General features: G+C 32.7%; 4 protein-coding genes across 4 annotated transcripts; 3 read left to right on the top strand and 1 right to left on the bottom strand.

Moving 5' to 3' along the window:
- Positions 1-1,360: 1,360 nt before the first annotated feature.
- Positions 1,361-3,063, bottom strand: LOC25499211 (cytochrome P450 94A1). Its single transcript, XM_013594390.3, has one exon. It carries the CDS (start codon positions 2,937-2,939, stop codon positions 1,422-1,424), a length of 1,518 nt encoding a protein of 505 aa, XP_013449844.1. The 5' UTR covers positions 2,940-3,063; the 3' UTR covers positions 1,361-1,421.
- A 5,936-nt stretch (positions 3,064-8,999) lies between these two features.
- On the top strand, positions 9,000-9,744 carry LOC25499210 (F-box protein PP2-B1). Its single transcript, XM_013594389.1, has 2 exons — positions 9,000-9,310; positions 9,549-9,744. The coding sequence occupies exons 1-2, from the start codon at positions 9,000-9,002 to the stop codon at positions 9,742-9,744; spliced, it is 507 nt and encodes a 168-aa protein (XP_013449843.1).
- A 931-nt stretch (positions 9,745-10,675) lies between these two features.
- Positions 10,676-12,703, top strand: LOC112416719 (putative F-box protein PP2-B12). Its single transcript, XM_024771067.1, has 2 exons — positions 10,676-11,052; positions 12,283-12,703. Exons 1-2 carry the CDS (start codon positions 10,676-10,678, stop codon positions 12,701-12,703), a joined length of 798 nt encoding a protein of 265 aa, XP_024626835.1.
- A 1,567-nt stretch (positions 12,704-14,270) lies between these two features.
- Positions 14,271-18,694, top strand: LOC25499209 (calmodulin calcium-dependent NAD kinase). The gene is made up of 8 exons (XM_024771066.2): positions 14,271-14,439; positions 14,675-14,898; positions 15,082-15,146; positions 15,850-16,071; positions 16,746-16,872; positions 17,345-17,667; positions 17,762-17,906; positions 18,265-18,694. The coding sequence occupies exons 1-8, from the start codon at positions 14,271-14,273 to the stop codon at positions 18,499-18,501; spliced, it is 1,512 nt and encodes a 503-aa protein (XP_024626834.1). The 3' UTR covers positions 18,502-18,694.
- Positions 18,695-19,955: the final 1,261 nt, after the last annotated feature.

Raw genomic sequence — 19,955 nt, 5'->3', positions numbered from 1 at the left:
AGACCATTATACCCCCGAGCTTCTCAGACATTCACTTCTCTGGAACACCATTTCCTCCCAAAAGAACTTAAAAAAAAAACCTTGTGGTTGTGGATAGAACCATACCTACAAAAAAACACATGGTTTTTTCGCTGCCACTACCCAACCCTTTTTCAACTACTTCTCCTTCAATTGATTTCCTCATCAATATGCAGTGCTTCATTTCTTCTTCATTTTTCACTTGTTTGGTCCCTGAACTAGAATTTTAATGTAAAACACAATAACATCATCTTCAGGGAACAAGTGTAACAAAATTAACAATTTTTTTACATCACTATGAATAAAACACAACAACACAAATGACAAAAACAATCAACACAAATGGTGAAACACAACGCCGTCGTTTGTGTCCCCAACAACCTCCGGCGGTGGAAACCACCGACCGTCCCTTTTCGTCTACCTAAGCTCACTCCGACCATTTCGATTCTGATTCCGGTTCTGAGTTCCCACTCTGATCCTTCGCTTACTTGTAGCTTCGTCTTCTCATACTTACAGCACGGTGGCGGCGTTGGTGGTGATGGAGTAACTGTAACCGTAGCCATATTTTGCATTTGGGTCATTGTTTCTTGTGTCAAATAAGGAACTTGTTGGGGTTTAGAAATTGGTGTTTCTTTTTCAAATAGTACCTCTTTCACAGATTCCTCTTCAACAATACGTGGTGGTGATTTTGACTGAGAAGAAGAAGATTGATACAATAGTGTTCGTTCTAATATGATGGGAGAGTGGAACAGAAGTTATGGGTTGATGATGATGAGAGATGACAAGATGAAGTTAGGGGCACTTTGGTCATTGTGCATTGGTCTGAACAAGCCAAGGGTATTTTTGTCAACACAACCCCTAATTTGCTGAATTAGTGACGTGACAGTAATTAAGTGGGGAGAGGGACGAAATCTTAAATGATTAATTTTTACAGGAGCAAAATGGGAGGATTAGTAAGGTCAAGGATGAAAAATCAAATGGCCTATAATTGCAGGGATGAAATGCATATTTAAGCCTATCTTCTCTTAAAAGATCGATGAGTATATTATTGATGGCACAACGGTGAAGGGCTTAATTGCTCCCTCACCTTAGAATCCACTGTAAAATAAACACAACTAGAAAATTTTACCTGAAACATAAAATCTTTAAATAGATGCATTAAATTAACAACTTAAAGCACATTAGCTCGGTTGGTATGAATATTTCATATTATATGTAGGGGTTGGGGTTTGAACCCCGAACACCCCACTTCTTCACATTTATACGTGTGAGCTCTAGCCACTGGGCTACTTGACCAAAAAAACTTAAAAAAAACTTAAAATCTATTTGAAACTTATAAAACTTAAAAATAACCCGTATTTTTTCTTGATTAATATATAACTAATATGAATGTTAATAATTAATCAAGGAATCCTTTTGTGAACGGTGACAGGAAATCCACCTTCCATCTGCGAAGTCACGAAAGAAATGAAATTCGGATGTTCGGCCAAATGAGGTTCTGGAACAACCTTAAACTTCCCAACAATACCAGCAACAATCCTTTTCATTTGCATAAATGCCATTTCTTTCCCCAAACAAATCCTCGGCCCAGCCTGAAAAACCGGATAAGTAAAAGGATCTCTCGGCACAAAAGCCCGCTTCCCATATCCATCATTCTCCAACCACCTTTCGGGCCTAAACTCGGCCCAATCCTCCCCCCATAAACTCTCCATCCTCCCCATTGCATACACATGATAAGTAATCATAGTCCCCTTTTTCACGACTTTTCCATCTGGTAAAACATCGTCGTTTATTGCTTCTTTACTATCCATCGGTACAGGTGGATACAATCTCATACTCTCACTCAGCGCGGCGTGTGTATAAACCATTGTCTTCACTTCATCATAATCCAAAGATGTAGATTTCTCATTTATTTCCTTCAAAATTTCCTCTTCGACCCGTGGATTTTTCCATAATAACCAAAAAAACCACGTCAACGCTGCAGAAGTTGAATCTTTTCCGGCCAATATAAAACTTATTACAATATTTGTTACAAAATCTTCCTCAAAATGACTTGAACTTAACAAACGCGATAACATGTCTTCAGTTTGAAGTGATAATTTTTGTTTTAACTCTAGCTTTTTTTCTCGAATTATTTTTTTTGCGAATTCGCGTACTTGTGTTATTGCTTCATGTAAACGTTTTTCTGAACCTATGTTGAAACATTTTTTCATTTTCCATATAACTGGTAATGGTAAACGAAAACGTTTACCGCTTATTTCTGTTGCATCTTCGAATGCTTTTGCAAAGCTTGTTTTGTTAGTTGATGGTGTTAGGTACTCTGGATCGAAACCAAATGAGATTTTGCAGATGTTGTCGAACGTGAAACGTTGAAGAATGTCTTGGAAATCAAGGATTTGTTTGGTTTGTATTGATAAACTAAGGATTGGGATTAAACGGTCAGAAAGTTCCGTGTCAACCACATCTTCCACGAATTTACGGAGTGATTTCGTGTTAAATTCGTGGCTAGCTACTTGACGTTGAAACTTCCAATTTTCGCCGTTTGTATTGAAGATTCCAGTGTCTAATAAATCATAGAGGGTTTTGGTGAAGAGGGTGCTTTTTTGGTAATTGGAAAATTGGTTTTTGAGGATGTGTTGAACGGTGGATGGGTTTCCGGTGATGATTTGACGGGTGCCTAAGGGACGGTTGAGGTTGAAAGTGGCGGAGGGTGCTATTTGAATGATGTCAGAGAGCCATTGGATACGGCGGTTTCCAACGTTTCGGAAGGATAAGTAGGAACCAATTAGAGGGTATGATTTTGGGATGGTGATGTTGTTGGTGTTGGTTGAAGATTTCTTGTTTGGTTTTGTTAAGAAGAAGAGTAAGGGAAGGGTTAACAAGAGAATAGGTAATAGATATGGAAGAAGCATTTCAAACATTGTTCTAAGTATTCTAAGTTTAGAGGGAAGATAATATATATATGAAATAAATATTCAAGTATTAGTAACTGGTAGGCAGGGCAGAAGACTTTTTTGGTTACAAGCAGAAAAGGGAATTATAGTAGTTCAGTTGTTTGGCATATGTTGAATTTCTTATTTGAAGAGAATGAAACAGTACGTGTGTGTGTATATACAGGGCCTTCTATGACAATTCGGAGAGCTCCGTTATAATTTTGACAATATTTCATTTAAAAATAATTGAAAAAAAATATAACATCATTTATGGTGACAGACCGTTAAGTTGTAGTTAAATTTATGAGTAATCATTTAATCAGGGCTTTTATCTACATATAAATAGACATACCTATGGATAATATATAATTGAGAGCAGCTGTCTTTCAGATTTTTTACCTAAAGAAAAAGAACATTTAGTGACGGATTGTGACCGTAGTTACAAGTTTTTTTCACTTTTTTCAAATTTTGAGGTCTTTAAGTTTGAGGCCCTATACCAAAGGTCTTGTTGCACTTGCACAGGGCCGGATATATAGTAGTCAACATACCTAAGGGGTCTTAAAGTCTCAACTAATTATTATATGTAAGAAAAAAGACAAAATTATATAAATGCTAACTAGTGTTTTAAAGACTTTTCTTGTCAGATTAATTCTTTGAATCGGATAGCAATAGGTAGTAAAATTCTCTCTCAACGAGTTTGTAACAGAAATAGACTGAGAAGCTATGTTGGTTTAACAATGTAAATATTTGCAAAGATAAAAAAAAAAAAAAAGTATGACCAAGAAAACAAGAGAAATACTAATTTGCTTGAAATTGAAACATCGACTTAGTTTAACCAGTTGGGTGGCAATGACTCACTAGCTTAGGAAAAGTTCCAAACATTAGAAAACCAAAGCAAATATTGTGTAGTCACAAGATTTAGGGACACATAAAAGAAAAAGTAGAAGAAGCAATAATTAAATGATGTGTATTTTGTGTATACTCAAATAATTTTTATTTTGTTGTGACCACATAAATACTTCCTCAAAAACCAATAACTGATGTTAGTTATGTCCCTACCTTGACTGTGAAAACAGTTTGGGTGTGGGTTCTCTCTTACCGTTTGGATTCATCTTAAACTAATTTGCTCACATCGTTGGTTATAGGCTTCTCTTTCAACGGCAGTGGTTGCACACCACTATCATCGTCTTATCTGGTACGTTCTTTGGTTTGTCTTCGGACTGTTACGCTCAAAAGGGATTTTATTGCTTGATGTTGTTGTTGTTCCGTGGTTGTATGTAGATTCAGTTCTATCTTGACGGTCGATTCATTAGTTAGTTTACTATGATTGATGTTGGCAATGTTTACTTTAATCTTTTTTGTAACATGGTTTTGCATCCGTATACATGTTTGTTCAATTGCACTTATGATAAAAGTTTGTTTGTTTGGGCTAATTAGGATCGGTTTCACTTGTGTTGCGTTGTCACTTTGTATTGACCATTTGGATTAACCTACATTTTTTAGTTGATATACTTTGTACTCTGATTAATTTGTCTATAATATTTTCATTTATTTTGAGAAAAGCTTTTTTCGATTTATTTTCATAACTTATCCAATATAGCTTATAAAAATAACTTATAGTATATAAAAAAACAATTTAACTTTTTTTTCAAAAAATCAATTTAACGTTATTTTATCTTTTTCGATAAAAATATCATATATAAACTTATGCATAAGTGCTTACGATGATAAGCACTTGTTCTAGAAGCTGAAAATAAGTTATTTGTTCAAACATACCCTATATACACGTGGTTTGTTATATGGATGGCACGTGCAGCATTACATAAACATGTTTTTTATGAAAAATAAATAAAAATTAAGGAAGGAGAAAAAAAAATTGTATGGAAGGAGAAATTTTATTAACAACACTAATACTAATAATTATATTACAATTTTTATGTGTGATACAAACTATGTTCTTTAAGATTATAAAGTCAAACATTAATCATTAAAATTAATTTTTGGTTATTTTTCTTATATTTGAATTTACGTTCAGTGGTCTTTTTCTAACACAATTTAATGGAAAGGGGCATTGCATATATGTGGAGGTCGGGATTCAAACTCCAAACACCCTATTTATTTATTTTAAAAAGTGAATATTCAGTCGTTAGATAAGTTGACCAAAAAATTTAAGGGAAAGAAGAACAATAAAACTAAAATAAAATAATAAAGAGCCCGATTAATCTTTCACAAAATTACATAAGCAAATTAAAACTAAAAATTTTCGTCTAGAAAAGTTATAGAAAGTAAGATAATAGACTGAAAAATAATATTATTTTCTTATGTTATTATACTTCTTTTTCTTTCTAGAATCAATAATTAAATATAGTAATATACTAAAAGAAAACTGTTAGTAATACTTATCTTTTCAAACTTTAAACTGGTAAAAATAAATAAATAAATAAAAATTCTAGAAAATTAAACACAGAAAAGGAGAGAATGATCCACACTTAAGAAACAAATTTTATTAGATGCTCCCTTAACTCGGTTCATGCTTCTTGTTCACACTTGTTTTTTTTCTTCTTAGTCAAATTTTGTTTGCTCTGTTTTGAGGACCATTTTGATTGCATAAATGGCTGAACACTGAATCTAACACTTTTTGTGCGGACTAATAAATAATGATGCAACTCAAATCAACTTTGATTAGGACAGACATATCTTCGCTTAAGAAAGTTCAGCAATTTTATACCTCAAACCTTGTTGCACAAGAAAAGTTGACAAAATCTCATAAAAAAAAAAAAGTTGACGGAATGATAACGAAAGAAAAGTTTTCTTTAATTTTTTTTTTGTTGAGCGCTTTAGTGGTCAAAATTTCATCTTCTTAATTAAATAATTGAAGAATCCAAATTTAAACTCTCACCTTGTATGTAGCAATGTTTTTACAAATTAAGGGTCAGTTTGGATTGACTTAGTTTTAAGGATATTCAAAATAGTTTATGCTAATAAATAAGCTTCTAACAAAAATTTTAAGATTATTTTTGGTTACTTAGTGTTATGTTACCTTTCTTTTGAGTTTAATTCTGATACAACATCAGTGTAAACAATTTTTTTACACTATCAGTAAATCACAACCACTCATAACTTAAAAGTAGTTATAATCAAAATCAAATATTTTGAATGATTTGACCGTATAAAACATCTTTACACCGTACATAAATTAAATCCTAACCACAAACATCAACCCACACAAGCAGGGGCGGTTTCACCGTCCGAGCTCGATTGATAATTTTTGCACATTAGATCCAACCCAAAAGTCAATTAACACACTTACAAAAAGAAAAATTTGGGCAATCTGAAAATTCTCACACGCAAATAGGTCTCGGAATTTTATTTAGCACACTATTGACGGGTTCATCTATCTTATTTTAACGGGTTAATTGTTCAAATTGACCTTGTAAATATACCTTATGTCTGAAAAATGGCCCTTAAAAATACAAAACATATATTCTAGCATTGTAACTTGAATTTCTTCTTATTTTTGACCACCCTGTAATATACGTATAGTCTAAAACAATTTTATAATTAATTTGTATCTCGTTTAAAGACTACAAAAATTCACTGTGAAGGTTCTTATCATGTTCTAGTCATGCCTACAAAATTAGGGAACTAAATTTGACTTGTGAGTATACGCTTACGCGGAACAAAATTTCAATTTTGCACGTTTTGGTTGAAAAATCATAATAAATTTAAACGACTTCGAAATGCTATGAAACTTTACATATCCTTTTTATATATTTTTATAGATGTCTCTGCAAATAATGAGCTCAAAATTCGATTTATAGGTCGAGATTTTCATTGTTTTGTTTTTTGAGCTTTTGACACTTTAAAAATTCATAACTAATTTGTCGTTTGTCGAAAATTTATAAATTTTTTGTGTAAAGCCGTATTTTAACGTTCTTAACTCGCCTCTAACAAATCATGAAAAAATTCAATCTCTCGGTTATTTTTTTGGACTTCGCGTATATTACAAGGTTATAAATAATAAATTTTTTGAATTACATGGTCAAAATACATGTTATTTAATTACAGGGCCAATTTTCAGACTTCACATATATTACATGGTCAATTTTATTTAATAATCCTATTTTAAATTGTACTTTTATTGACAAAATGATAAACCTCTTTTATTTCGATTTTTTTAATTATTAAAATTAAAAAAAAAAATTGATTTATGACTATTGATATAATTTAGGATAAATTTTTCGTCCGAACTCCATAAATTTCCTGGATCCGCCATGCACACAAGAAAAATATGGAAACCAGTTTTAGGACCTAGTTCGATTCGCTACATGATTAAAATCCGTGTAAATCACAATCATTCATTTTATACAATTTTAAAACAGAACTCCATGCCATATAGTGCTCCATCCGTGTAAATCACAATCATTTATTTGACGGTCATTTCCCTTGACTATGATAGATGCTCCAGTAACAGCATCTACATATGGACGCAATAAAATTTAGCCACAAAAAGCTTCAACAAAAAGTCTTGTAAATAAGTTGATTTGTTGATCAAGTAAAAGCTAAAAAAACTTAACAGTGTAAAACTGTTTCAAAAAATAAGAATTCATAATGTTTCTTGTTTGTTAATTAAAAAAAATTCCAGTGTTTGACTGTGTCAAACTGTTTCAACAAATAAGAATCCAAGGTAACCTTGTCACCTCATTGTTTCATTTACTTTGGATTCAGTCTTGAATCCTTGTACGTGCACATCATTTAAATTCTCAGTCATATCTTAAACACTGTGACTGCCCTCGGCATACTATTGCGTGGGGATAATCCTCAAAAGGTTTTATATACATAAAGTCAGCCCAAAATCCTCATATTTTCTTTATATACAATATGGAATAGAATAGATTGATAGTATAAAGAGAATAGGGGATTTTAAGTTAACTTTTTCTGTTATTCCAATTATATTGTTAGTGTTAATATATAAAAAAAATATAAGAATTTTTGTTATAACTTAGTATAAGAAAATTTGTTTATTGATATAATTGGAATAACAAAAAAAAAATCAGCCCAAAATTCTCTATTCTCTTTATATATATATAGTCTACATAATATAAATTTATTCTATCACTTGTCAAAAAAAAATAAAAAATTCTATCTATACTATATTTAAACAAAATAAAGGTTTTGGGGAGATTTGGGATGACTCCTTTGTTATTCCAATTATACCCTTAAGCAAAATATTCTATAATAATGTTATATTGTTTATGTTATTAAGAAAGATAAGAATTTTTGTTATATGTTTGTTATATTATTGTTGTCATTGAAAAATATAAATATGATTTGTTGAATTTGTTACATTTGAAAGTCACAAAAATCTATACTTATAATTTTAATCTATATAAAAAAATTCCCTGAAAAAAATCTATATAAAAAAAGTTTATATAAAATATCGTTTGTAATATGCACGCAAAATTTCTATAAAATGTCGTTTATAATCTACATGCGTTAATGCAATAAAAAAACAGAAAAGTCGGACACGTGAATGCTCTTCTTTTCGCTAGTACTATGTATAAAGAAAATAGGAGGATTTTAGGCTGACTTTTTTGTTATTCCAATTATACCTTTAAAAACATTTTTTTTTTATAATAATGTTATATTGTTGGTGTTATTAAAAAGATGATTATTATTTTTATATTTGTTATATTATTGTTATTGAAAAAAGATAAATATGGTTTGTTGAGTTTGTTACATTTGTATGTCACAAATATCTAGACTTATAATTTTAATCTATATAAAATATCATTTGTAATTGACAAGCAAAACTTTCATAAAATATCATTGATATATGTGTTACGTGCCTGTCTTTTCACTATAATTTTTACATTAATTATAATTAATTTTATTATTTCTATTATAAATACAAATCAAGCGCTCTATTTAGATACACGGTTATTCACACAATCTAGCATCTTTAGGGTTCAGAGAAAAGAATGACATCGTTAGAGGTACTACCGAAAGAGTGCATTGCCATCATACTGTCTCGTATGACTCCAGTTAATGCAGGCAGACTCTCCGTCGTTTCTAAGACATTCAGTTCTGCCGCCGATTCAGACGAAGTCTGGACTCGTTTTCTCCTCCTTTCCAGCTCGGAATTCCTGGCCTCTATCATCTCACAGTCCTTTCCTTACCAAAAAGGCTCTCTATCTTGCCCTATCTCATGCCCATCACCCTATCATCATCGACCATGGTACAAAGGGCTTTTATTTAGATAGAAAGAGTGGAAAAAAGTGTTACATTCTTGCTGCTAAATCTCTCATCATTCCTTATGGTGCTCTTGTTGCTCCTAATACTAATATGCCTCCTTCTAGGTTTGCTCTTAACTTTTCTATTATGTATAGTGTTTACTTCATAGCCATAGTTTGTTGTTATAATTAATACATGTGCATGCATTAATGATCATGATCAAAATCTCAATTAATGGCTTTAACTACTCAGTACACATGTATAAACACTCCATTTGTGATCCTATGAATTACTTTCAACTTTTTTCTCAGTTCTTGTAATCATATCATATCATTGCAACTTTTGTGCACAAATTTTGGACAGGTTCCCTGAAGTTGTTGAGATTCGTAATGCGTTTTCGCTTGAAATTCGTGGAAGAATAAACACTCTTTACTTGTCCCGAAATACTCAGTATGTAGCTTATCTTGTGTTCCAGATGATTGATGCTCAACGATTTAAGAACTGTCTTATGAGGTTATCAGTTGGTGTTTACTTAGGCTATTTTTGGAACCATGTGTGAAACGATGGGTGGTTGGAGATTGACTAAATTCTTTGTTGTCTTTCTCTTGGTTTTATCGTTTTATTGAGTTAAGGTGTGTTTTAAAGGAAATAGTTTGATGGAGTGCAGCAAGACATGAGTCCTGTAGTGAAAGCTTCTTGCTACCAAAGGCTGCACAAACTACTCCTGACTGTTTGGACAAAAACAATGTGCCAGCATTTGTATATTCTCATTGTTGTTTCCCTGCAACTTGAATTTTGGATCTTCAGTCCGAAGTCACTTTGGTCGTTCATATTCGCTAATAACCTGCACATTTCCAGTTTGTTATCGAGAAAATACACATTCTGAAAAGAAAATTATTTCACTTCTTTGCTAAGTAAAATATGTTACATGTTCTATGATATATTCCTCTTTCAAACTAATTATAGAAGAATTTTGTACGATCAAAAGTTTTCGATATCACGTCACCTAGTAATGTCTTGAAGGATATAGCTCTAGTAGTTTCTAAATTCTAAGTGGAAATGGTGAAAGTTAAAATAAAGATTGAATTCTATATAATTATCCCTCATATATTCTAATATTCTATATGTGGTTTCCATCAAAATCTTCTCCAGCCATCTTAAGTGTAAATCACCAAGTTCAAACAACTAATCATCAAACCCAAATTTTGATTGGAATTGAAATAATAAAATAATAGTTTTTTTTTTTTTTTTTTTGACAAAATAATAGTTAACAAACAAGAAATTGAAAAATGCAATATATCACTGGGAGAAGCTGATGAGTCTCTTCCCATTTAGGCATTAAAATATGCTGATTGCCTGATTTAGTGTTCATTTTTAAATCAAATATTATAATTTGTTGATTATTTAATTAGCGTTAATTATGATTGATTCTTACATTAACTCTCATTGATTTTATGTGTTCTATGTCTAGACACATAAAGGATAAAAGAATGGCAATGTTTGAGGAACTGCCGGAAGAGTGCATTGCCATTATACTGTCTCGTACGACTCCGGTTGACGCGGGAAGACTCTCCCTCGTTTGTAAGACATTCCATTCTGCCGCCAATTTTGACGATGTATGGAACCGTTTTCTCCTCTTTTCCGTCCCCCAATTCATGGCATCTATTATTTCACACAATCTTTTGCTTACCAAAAAGGCCATCTATCTTGCCCTATCTGATCGCGGTAGCCCTATCATCATCAACCATGGTAAAATTGGCTTTTATTTAGATAGAAAGAGTGGAAAAAAGTGTTGCATCCTTGCTGCTAAATCTCTCAGCATTGATAGATACCGACGCTTCATTGTTACTACTATACATGATTCCAGGTTTGCTCTTAACTTTTTTATTTCTTTTATTCAATTATAATTTTTATTTGTTTGTTTTTTTCTCGTGTACATAGCTATGAAGCACAGACACGACACAAAACACGACATCAACATGAAAACGAGGAGTGTCTTTGTTTCATAGGTTAATAGTTAATACAGTTATTAATCCACCCAATATGTCTTCACTAATTTATTAACTCTTAAGTAAACAGTTATCTACAACTTTAATTATGAATACTAAATATGTGAATCACCAAAGAGCACTTGAATGAGATGCTTAAGGTCCAAGGTTCGAATAGAACCCTGAAAATGCAGCGCAATAGTGCTAAATCTCTTGTGGAAAGTGGTTCTATCTGACTCGAGAGATTTAATATGTGCAGTTGTGCATAGAGGATATCCGATTCACAAAAAAAAAAAAAAAATACAATCACACTCGGTACTTTTCAGTTTATGTTCTGTTACTCATTTTCTGGTTCCTTTGATTTTGTTTCCCACTGTACTTTACTTTGTAAGCACCAGGTTGCCCCATTTTATCACTTTTATTGGTTTCTTCAGCTTCTCCCTTATTTATTTCAACATTGTTCTTTTTCCATTTCCTTGAATCTTACATCATAAGTCTATGGAAGATACCTTAGGGTTTTTCTCATGTTCATGATTATGACAGCCAATATTTCAACAAACTAAAGAGGAGAACAGAATGACTAAAAAACCTGTGGTACTTGTTCTTGTTGGTCGAATCAAGCCATTACTGATTACTCTCAAGCTGAGTACGTCGTGTCTTTTTTGATGTGCTTGAATCATTCTTTTTGTCATGTTATTTGTCATTCAAGAGGAAAAACAAAGGCTGAATATGCTGTTTCCTCGTCTGATAAAATAACTGACTTTTGCTATCATATTTTTCAACAAATGTATGAAAGATTCAAGAGAGAGTACTGGATACATCTGTTTCGATCGTGCAAAGAAGGCTCAAATAGGCAGCCTTACCTTGCATTTTCAAGTTATTGATTGAAAAATCGAAGTAAAGATTTAAATTACTTCATAGACATAGTTTGTTATAATTAATTGTGCATGCATTAATGATTATGAGCGGAGTCTCTATCAATGATTTTCCAATCAATGGCTTTAACTACTAAGCACACATGTATAAATACTATCCATTTGTGATCTTATGAATTACTTTTAACTTTTTGCTAAGTTCCTGTATTTTTATCTTGCAAAAAATTTGGACAGGTTCCCTGAAGTTGCTGAGCTTCGTGATGTGTTTTCGCTTGAAATTCGTGGAAGGATAGACACTCTTGCCTTGTCTCGAAATACTCAGTATGTAGCTTATCTTGTGTTCAAGTTGATTGATGCTCAAGGATTGGAGAACCATCCTGTGGAGTTATCAGTTGGTGTCAAAGGTGGCCTTAATATTACTAACGTTGGCTGTTTGGATCCATATGTGAGAGGTATGCGATTCAACAACATAAAAGGATTGCGACGTGCTAGTGTAAGAAACGATGGGTGGTTGGAGATTCATATGGGAGAGTTCTTCACTTCAGACCTTAAAGATGAAGAAATCCAGATGAGTGTTATCGAGAAGCATGGTGCGTATTTGAAGAGAGGCTTCTTTGTTGAAGGAATAGAAGTTAGGACAAAGAAGACAATTTAGCAACATTGACTGAATATGCAAGGGGTCTTGTGTCTTGGATATATAGCATAATATTGTTCCAAAATTTAAACATACTATGTTACATTGTTCATGGATATTGTGATGCCGGAGAACAAAAAATATGAATTTTAATTTTATTTCTGAATTCATCCAGCAGTTTTTGTTGTATTTCTCTTGGTTTTATCATTTTATTGAGTTAAGGCCTGTTTTGAAGGACATATCTTGAGGGAGTGCAGCAAGACACAAGTTGTGTACTGAAAGTTTCTTTCTACGACCAAAAGCTTGCACAAACAACTCCTATTATACATTAAACCTGTTTGATAAATTTTTATTTCTTCTCTTGATCTGTTTTAGTTTCATTCTGAATATTTTTAGCGTTTCACTTCCTTGAAAACTTATTTGCTAAATAAAATTGCTTGCAGTAGTTCTCAAAAGCATGTTACATGTTTCATCATGGATATATCATTAATTATATAAGAATTTTGTATGATCCAATAGAAGTTACCATCAAGAACATTTCCAAAACATAGTTACATTCCCTGCAATGCTAGTTAGATTCCTCTATTCTTACTAATCAAATTTTAATACATCTTTCAGGATTAAAGAGTAGAAAAAATGTAAAGATTATGTCAAATGGTTCTAAAGACAAATTGCGCCTGCAAGAAAAAATGGTGGACTAATGAGAGGGAATAAGACTCAATTTTGTCATTTTTGGTTTAGGTTTGATCACACCCCTTCTAATGATTAATCTTTTTTTTAGGGAAAAAATATACACTTAATTGTCATGTAACATAACATTAACGTGTTAGTAATGAAATGACCATATTCATGTAATGAATATTACATGAGACTAAATTAGAATTTAAAATAAAAAAATATACAATTAAGTCAAGAAATAGCAACAAATTAAAATAAATTTTACACTATCATTCAATTATAACCGCATCAATCAATTTTAACTGTCAAATAGCTAGAAACACTAGACTTTTATCATAATCATTTTTAATTAATTCACACATGATTGTGATTTGTGAACCGTGTAAAACATTTTATACTTTATTTTTAGAGGAAAACAATTTATACTTGAAAATTCAAGACACAAGTTTGATGATGTATTAAGGGAGCTTAATGAAAATAAAAAAATAAAAAAAATCATATCAACCTTGTTAATAGTGTCATGCAAACTTGTGCATCCACATGTCAACTTTACAACATACTCCAAACAAATGTAACTGTTAATGTCCAACAGAAAGGCCACAAAAGTGAAGAATTTCCTTCATCGATCAACTGCATAATCACACCTTCAAAGTAAAAACAAAAAAAAACAAAACCAAAGACACAAAATTATATATCCTTCATTGCACCTTTTGTGGTCTCTGGTCTTTGATTTATGGGAGACATACAAAAAGGTAACAAACAAAATAACTCAAATGTCTTCATCATCTTCAAATTTTGGCTTTATCTATCTTTTTTTGTAAATTACTAATGCAATGTGAATAAAAGTATTATGTATATGATGATTTATATTCCTCACATAACTCAATGTTGTTGTTCAGATAGTTATGATATGAAACCCAGCTTTAGACAGATCGTGGTAGTCTCATCTATTGGGTTGATATTGGTCATATTATTGCATTATCGACTCAAACAGATTAGAGATCAAAAGATCATCCCTCGTTTAAGATTATCACGTACAGGTCACACCCCAAAGCTTGAAAGGTTCTCTCATTACGTAGGTAAACAAATATGTAATATTTTTTATTATTACATACATTGATCCATTAATATTTTATCATTTGGAAATTTTTATAGCAATGTGAATCTATGAAGCACGGACACTCTTTGAACTAGGTGTGTCCCGGTGTGTCTAACACCTACACATATTATTACACAGAATTATGTCATTTTCTCAAAATTTTAGGCGTGTCGTGTCCGTGTTCTGATGTGAATTGATTCATTGATTTGTTACAGCTAGGCAAATGGGGTTCAAGGATAGGAGAATTTGTCCTGATCTATGTAGATTGGCTTCTGAATACATAAGCAAATGTGAGGGGTTTGAAGATGATATATATGCCTACTTTGAGAATGAACCAGATTGTGATTCACTTTATGTGAAGCTGGTGGAGGAGTTTGAGAGATGCATTCTTAGTTACTTTGGATTTCATTGGAATCATTGTGATATATTGATAAGTCAGGTATGTTTAGTTATATACAAATAATAGGTGAGTTAACATTACACATTACACATTACACTCTCTAAAGCTTAAAGATATTCACATTCTTAATAATTCATTACATTTCATTTGTATTCAGCTGTTGCACGATGTTTCAGCGGTAGGGGATCCAAATCCGTAACCAAGGTTTTTTTAACTTTGCAGGTTTTGAGCTCAGAAATTGCAGAGCCTAAAAAGAAGTTAAAGCACATAGTTATGGCAGCTACTAGGTGTGTGTTTCTATTATTATATGGGAGTCAAAGAACTTATCAGGAATTAAACATGTCACCTTCCTATACCTCCTCTTAGATTATTTTGTTTTATTGCTTTTACCTTCTCTTAGGTTCTTTACCAAATTTCTTGTTAGATTCAGAGAAACAAATGATTTATCTTTTTTCCATAAAAGAAAGGTCCAAACCTTCTAAAATACATTTATGAAAGTAAGCTTGATGAAACTCTAAAAAGAAAATCCATAAAACACAATATTAAATAATATTATACTGGATTTGAATTAGATTGCCAAACTATTTGATAGTGAAGTTATTTATGTGTTATAATTAGAAGAAAACTATTACAAGTTGAAAGTTAGAGCTTTACCATGGTGTGTTTTGCAGTGAATATTCAATCTTATAACTTGATACTCTACATATACTTCCTTAAAATAGGGCACCAAGCGTCAAGGAGTATGAGGTATTAATCAAGTTGAGTCCAAGAATCATGAATAATAAGCAAACTGTAGCTCAATCTTTAGTATAAATAGAAAACATAAAGTGTGCCAGAGTAATAGAAATACACAATTCTATTCTATCTTTCATACTTCTTCTACCACTTACAATGTACACTCATTGTTGTCAAAACATTTGCAATTATGTTCAAAAGGGTTACTTCTGTATATCTTTTTTCTTCTAAAGGTGAATTGTATTCTTTGCACAGGGAACAAAGGTTCGAGAGAGTCGCCAAGAATCTGAAGGTGGCAAGTGTTTTTAATACATTAGTAGAAGAGATGAAAGCAATGGGAATTGCAGTAAATGATGACTCTCAATGTACAGAGGTAATGGCTCCCGTAGCTCACAGTGATAGGAGCCCAGTCCTACTTCTGATGGGAGGAGGTATGGGAGCTGGCAAGAGCACTGTACTCAAGGATATTCTCAAAGAGTAAGCAATTACAGTTTCTGAACAAAAATTAAACATGCCTTTTTGCACATTTTGTTTTTATTTTAGTTCTGTATAAAATAAAGTCTACGCATAATGGATTGTTTGAGCATAGATTAATCTTCAAGTTATTAAGAAAAATTGTGCAATAGAATTCATATCACAGACATAGTGTGCAAATATAAAATCCTTTTCTTGAATACAATTTTTTACTATTAAGCTACACATGAATTGTTAAAGTTAGACAAGAAAAAATTTCTCGGAAGCTTTTGTTAACTCCTTTCATATTATTACATCACTTGTAAATCTGAAAACTGATGTTTAAATCTGAATATTATGATACAAATTGTTTGCATTAAATGCTGAAGTTGAGAAGTGTAAGTTTTGTTTTCCAATAAAATCCAATGACTGTGCACATTCAAATTCAAATATGCCTAAATGCTGAAGAAAATCGAAAGAGTAATGGAACGACCAAGTTTTTAATTATAACATCACATGTGTATTTAACTACGTTAGTTTTTCAAAAGGGAAGATCTTGAACATGTTGCTTTCTTGTTTCAACTATCATTTATGCTATCTAGCTTTTCAGTTTTGATGTACAAGACTTGTCCTGAAATCGTCCAAATAAACAATTAAAAGAACCTAATGTTGTTTCTTTATGAATGAAATTTAAACAGACCTTTCTGGGCAGGAGCATCAGGAAATGCAGTAGTCATTGAAGCAGATGCCTTCAAAGAATCAGATGTCATCTATAGGGCACTTAGCTCAACAGGCCATCATGACATGGTTAAGACAGCTGAGTTGGTGAGATCATTAAAACACTTCTCTGCTCTTACCCTGCATTCCATTCAATTCTATTAATCATTTCTGGGTCGAGGATGATGGCTCTTTAGTACAGTAGCATAAAAGAGCATTTGAAAAAAAATAATTTAATTGAGTACTTATTCAATAAATATTTATCATGAGAGTATATATAAGTTTTTTCTACAAAAGAATAGCTATTACTACAATTGAAAAATGAATGAGAGTACATGCACATATGCACTTAATAAGTTGTTTTTATAAAATATCTCGAAGAACTTGTGAAACTAGGCTGAAACCATTTAGACACATATCATAGGTTATCTTTATGAACTTTTTTGAATACATACACATGTACTTATATCGTGGGACACATCTCCTGAAAATCCTAATTCCACCAATCATTTCATAACTGTGGTTTTAAGCTTTGTATATGCTTTTCATTCTTGCATCATGGAGTCATTGGTCCAAACAGGTACACCAATCATCTACAGATGCAGCGTCATCCCTCCTAGTAACAGCACTAAATGAAGGTCGTGACGTAATTATGGATGGCACACTCTCCTGGGTACCATTTGTTGTGCAGACAATAACAATGGCTAGGAATGTCCACCGCCGCCGTTACCGCATGGGAGTTGGCTACAGGGTGAATGATGATGGAAGCGTAACAGAAAACTATTGGGAACGAATTAAAGATGAGGAACCTGAACAGGTTGGAGGAAAAAAGAGAAAACCATACAGAATCGAGCTAGTTGGAGTAGTGTGTGATGCTTACCTTGCTGTTGTTAGAGGCATAAGGTCATCTTGAATCTTTCCATTTTACAATATTACTCACAAATCACAAGGAACGAATTCCTCTTCAAGATTAATGACTAGATTTGAATGTTGACAGGAGAGCTATCATGTCTAGAAGAGCTGTGAGAGTAAGATCACAATTGAAATCTCACAAGAGATTTGCTGATGCATTTATGACATATTGTCATTTAGTAGACAATGCCCGTCTATACTGCACAAATGCATTGGAAGGCCCTGCCAAGGTATACATTCCCTCTCTTATTCTTCTTTAGATGACAAAATCTAGAACAGTGCACACTCCTACATCTTCCAAATCAAGAATGAGTATAAATAACTCAGGATAAAAATTGTAATTAAAAAATTAAAAACCATCGGTAAAACATGGAATCCCTCCCCCCCTTCTCTGCAATTTAGATTGATGGATGAAACTTGTATGCAACATACCGTAATTTTTTTTTTTTGACAAGAACATACTGTATGTGCAGATATTTCAATTTCTAATACCAATGTACTAATAATTAAAATAATAGTCCTTATCATGGCTTCTTTTTTCTTGTATACTCAGCATCTTCTACTGCTGACATTATAACTGTTGTACAGTTGATAGGTTGGAAAGATAGAGACAGGACCTTGCTGGTTGATCCAGATGAAATCGACTGTTTGAAGAGGGTTGCAAAGTTAAATGAAGATGCAAACTCCATATATGAACTCTACAAACACCCCAACCCAGCTTGTGAAGCTGGATCTGTATGGAAAGACATTGTATTATCTCCTTCAAGGCTGAACATCCAACAGGAGCTCAAATTTTCAATCCAAGAAATTGAACGCTTCAAATGAGAACTTCATGGAGCACATAAAAATTTCCCATCTGCGCAACTTTTGAGACAAGTAAAGCATGTTGAAATTTGTGATTGATAGAAAATTTTATGTATGTTTTATCAATGTGATTAGCTTACATAGTTACATGTATAAACAAAGAACATGTAGTCAGAATTTTGTGCAAACTGCCCATTTGCAGTCAATACCAGGAGAGTGCATGACGGTCAAACTGATCGATCAAACAGCATAATTAGTGAAATTCTTTAATTCTATGCTCGTGAAGGAACATTCTTCCACCAGGAAACATACCCACAAAACTTGTTATATATAACTTAAGTGCCATGCATCGACAAAGTATAAGATTTTAAGCTATATAGTTTGTCAACAAAGTATGAGTTTAGTTTATACTTGGAACGTACAATTGTGTATATAGGTAAAAAAAAAATCAAAAATCAAAAGCATAGAGGTGGGTAAGGGGGAAATAAAATTTTAAAAAATAAAAAACTAAAAGCAAAGCACAAAACACACTTATCAATCTTTTCTAGGATCTCCATTACAACAAGAAATTCTCAGAAGTTTGAAGAGTGTTATCTAGAGAAATAGCAAAATGGAATGTCAATTAAACAAGGCTAACTTTGTTGGAAACCTCTCTCAAGCATTCTTCACACGGAATGGACCAATTTACAAAAGCTTCTGCATGTGAACCAAGCAAGTTCCTTTTGAAAGGCAATGACAACCACTTAACATTTATACGCCATAAAATTTCCAACAAAAGTGTTTCAAAATTAAAATACACGAAATTTTATCTGCAAGTAAATCACTATTCACAAGAGACACAGTATCACAATGCAATAACACTACTAGTGTGAACCTAAGAGTGGACACAGTATGTCCTCTGGCCTGAAATCATGGCTAATTAGCCCGGTTTGAGGATCATGGCCCAGGCCCGTTCAAATAAGAACATGAGCTAGGAGAGTACCCAGCTGCATAGCAAAAGCTGATATGCCCCTTCAGGTTCTTCACCAAAATCAGTTAAGCTGTTGAGCAAGAAACCCGCCTATATATGCAAATTCTGACCTGAGCTAAGGTACGCTTTCATTCCGATTGTCAACACTTTCACTTTTTTCTGAAACTGACTTTGTCATTAATGCCCCTGTGAGTACATCATCGCCGTCTCTTCGGTCGCAATCCATATTCTGACTAGCGTACACCATAGTCTTTCCAAAGACACTGCTCAGTCCTGAAGGTTAGTTAAGAACAGTATGCACACAACATGTAAAGAGATGTGACCACAGTAACAGGAATAAGCATGAGACAGATTAGGATGGGTTATACATGTATGTAATCCTACTCTACATTTTGACTGGACCAAATATCCAGACCCGAACCCGACCCATAAACACAAGTGTAACTAAGACTGAATTTAAGTAAAACGAGACTTAGTTTACCCGAATCAGAAGTAAATATCTCAG

The sequence above is a fragment of the Medicago truncatula genome, chromosome 7, assembly GCF_003473485.1.
Source record: "Medicago truncatula cultivar Jemalong A17 chromosome 7, MtrunA17r5.0-ANR, whole genome shotgun sequence".
Classification (NCBI taxonomy): Eukaryota; Viridiplantae; Streptophyta; class Magnoliopsida; order Fabales; family Fabaceae; genus Medicago; species Medicago truncatula.
This window is presented reverse-complemented; position numbering and strand designations above follow the sequence as displayed.

Coding starts and splice junctions, on each gene's coding strand:
- LOC25499209 (XM_024771066.2), top strand. CDS start 14,271: ATGAAACCCAGCTTTAGACAGATCGTGGTAGTCTCATCTATTGGGTTG. Junction 14,440..14,674: donor AAGGTTCTCTCATTACGTAG/GTAAACAAATAT, acceptor GATTTGTTACAG/CTAGGCAAATGGGGTTCAAG. Junction 16,072..16,745: donor CTCAAGGATATTCTCAAAGA/GTAAGCAATTAC, acceptor AAATTTAAACAG/ACCTTTCTGGGCAGGAGCAT.
- LOC25499211 (XM_013594390.3), bottom strand. CDS start 2,939: ATGTTTGAAATGCTTCTTCCATATCTATTACCTATTCTCTTGTTAACC.
- LOC25499210 (XM_013594389.1), top strand. CDS start 9,000: ATGCAGGCAGACTCTCCGTCGTTTCTAAGACATTCAGTTCTGCCGCCG. Junction 9,311..9,548: donor ACTAATATGCCTCCTTCTAG/GTTTGCTCTTAA, acceptor AATTTTGGACAG/GTTCCCTGAAGTTGTTGAGA.
- LOC112416719 (XM_024771067.1), top strand. CDS start 10,676: ATGGCAATGTTTGAGGAACTGCCGGAAGAGTGCATTGCCATTATACTG. Junction 11,053..12,282: donor ACTACTATACATGATTCCAG/GTTTGCTCTTAA, acceptor AAATTTGGACAG/GTTCCCTGAAGTTGCTGAGC.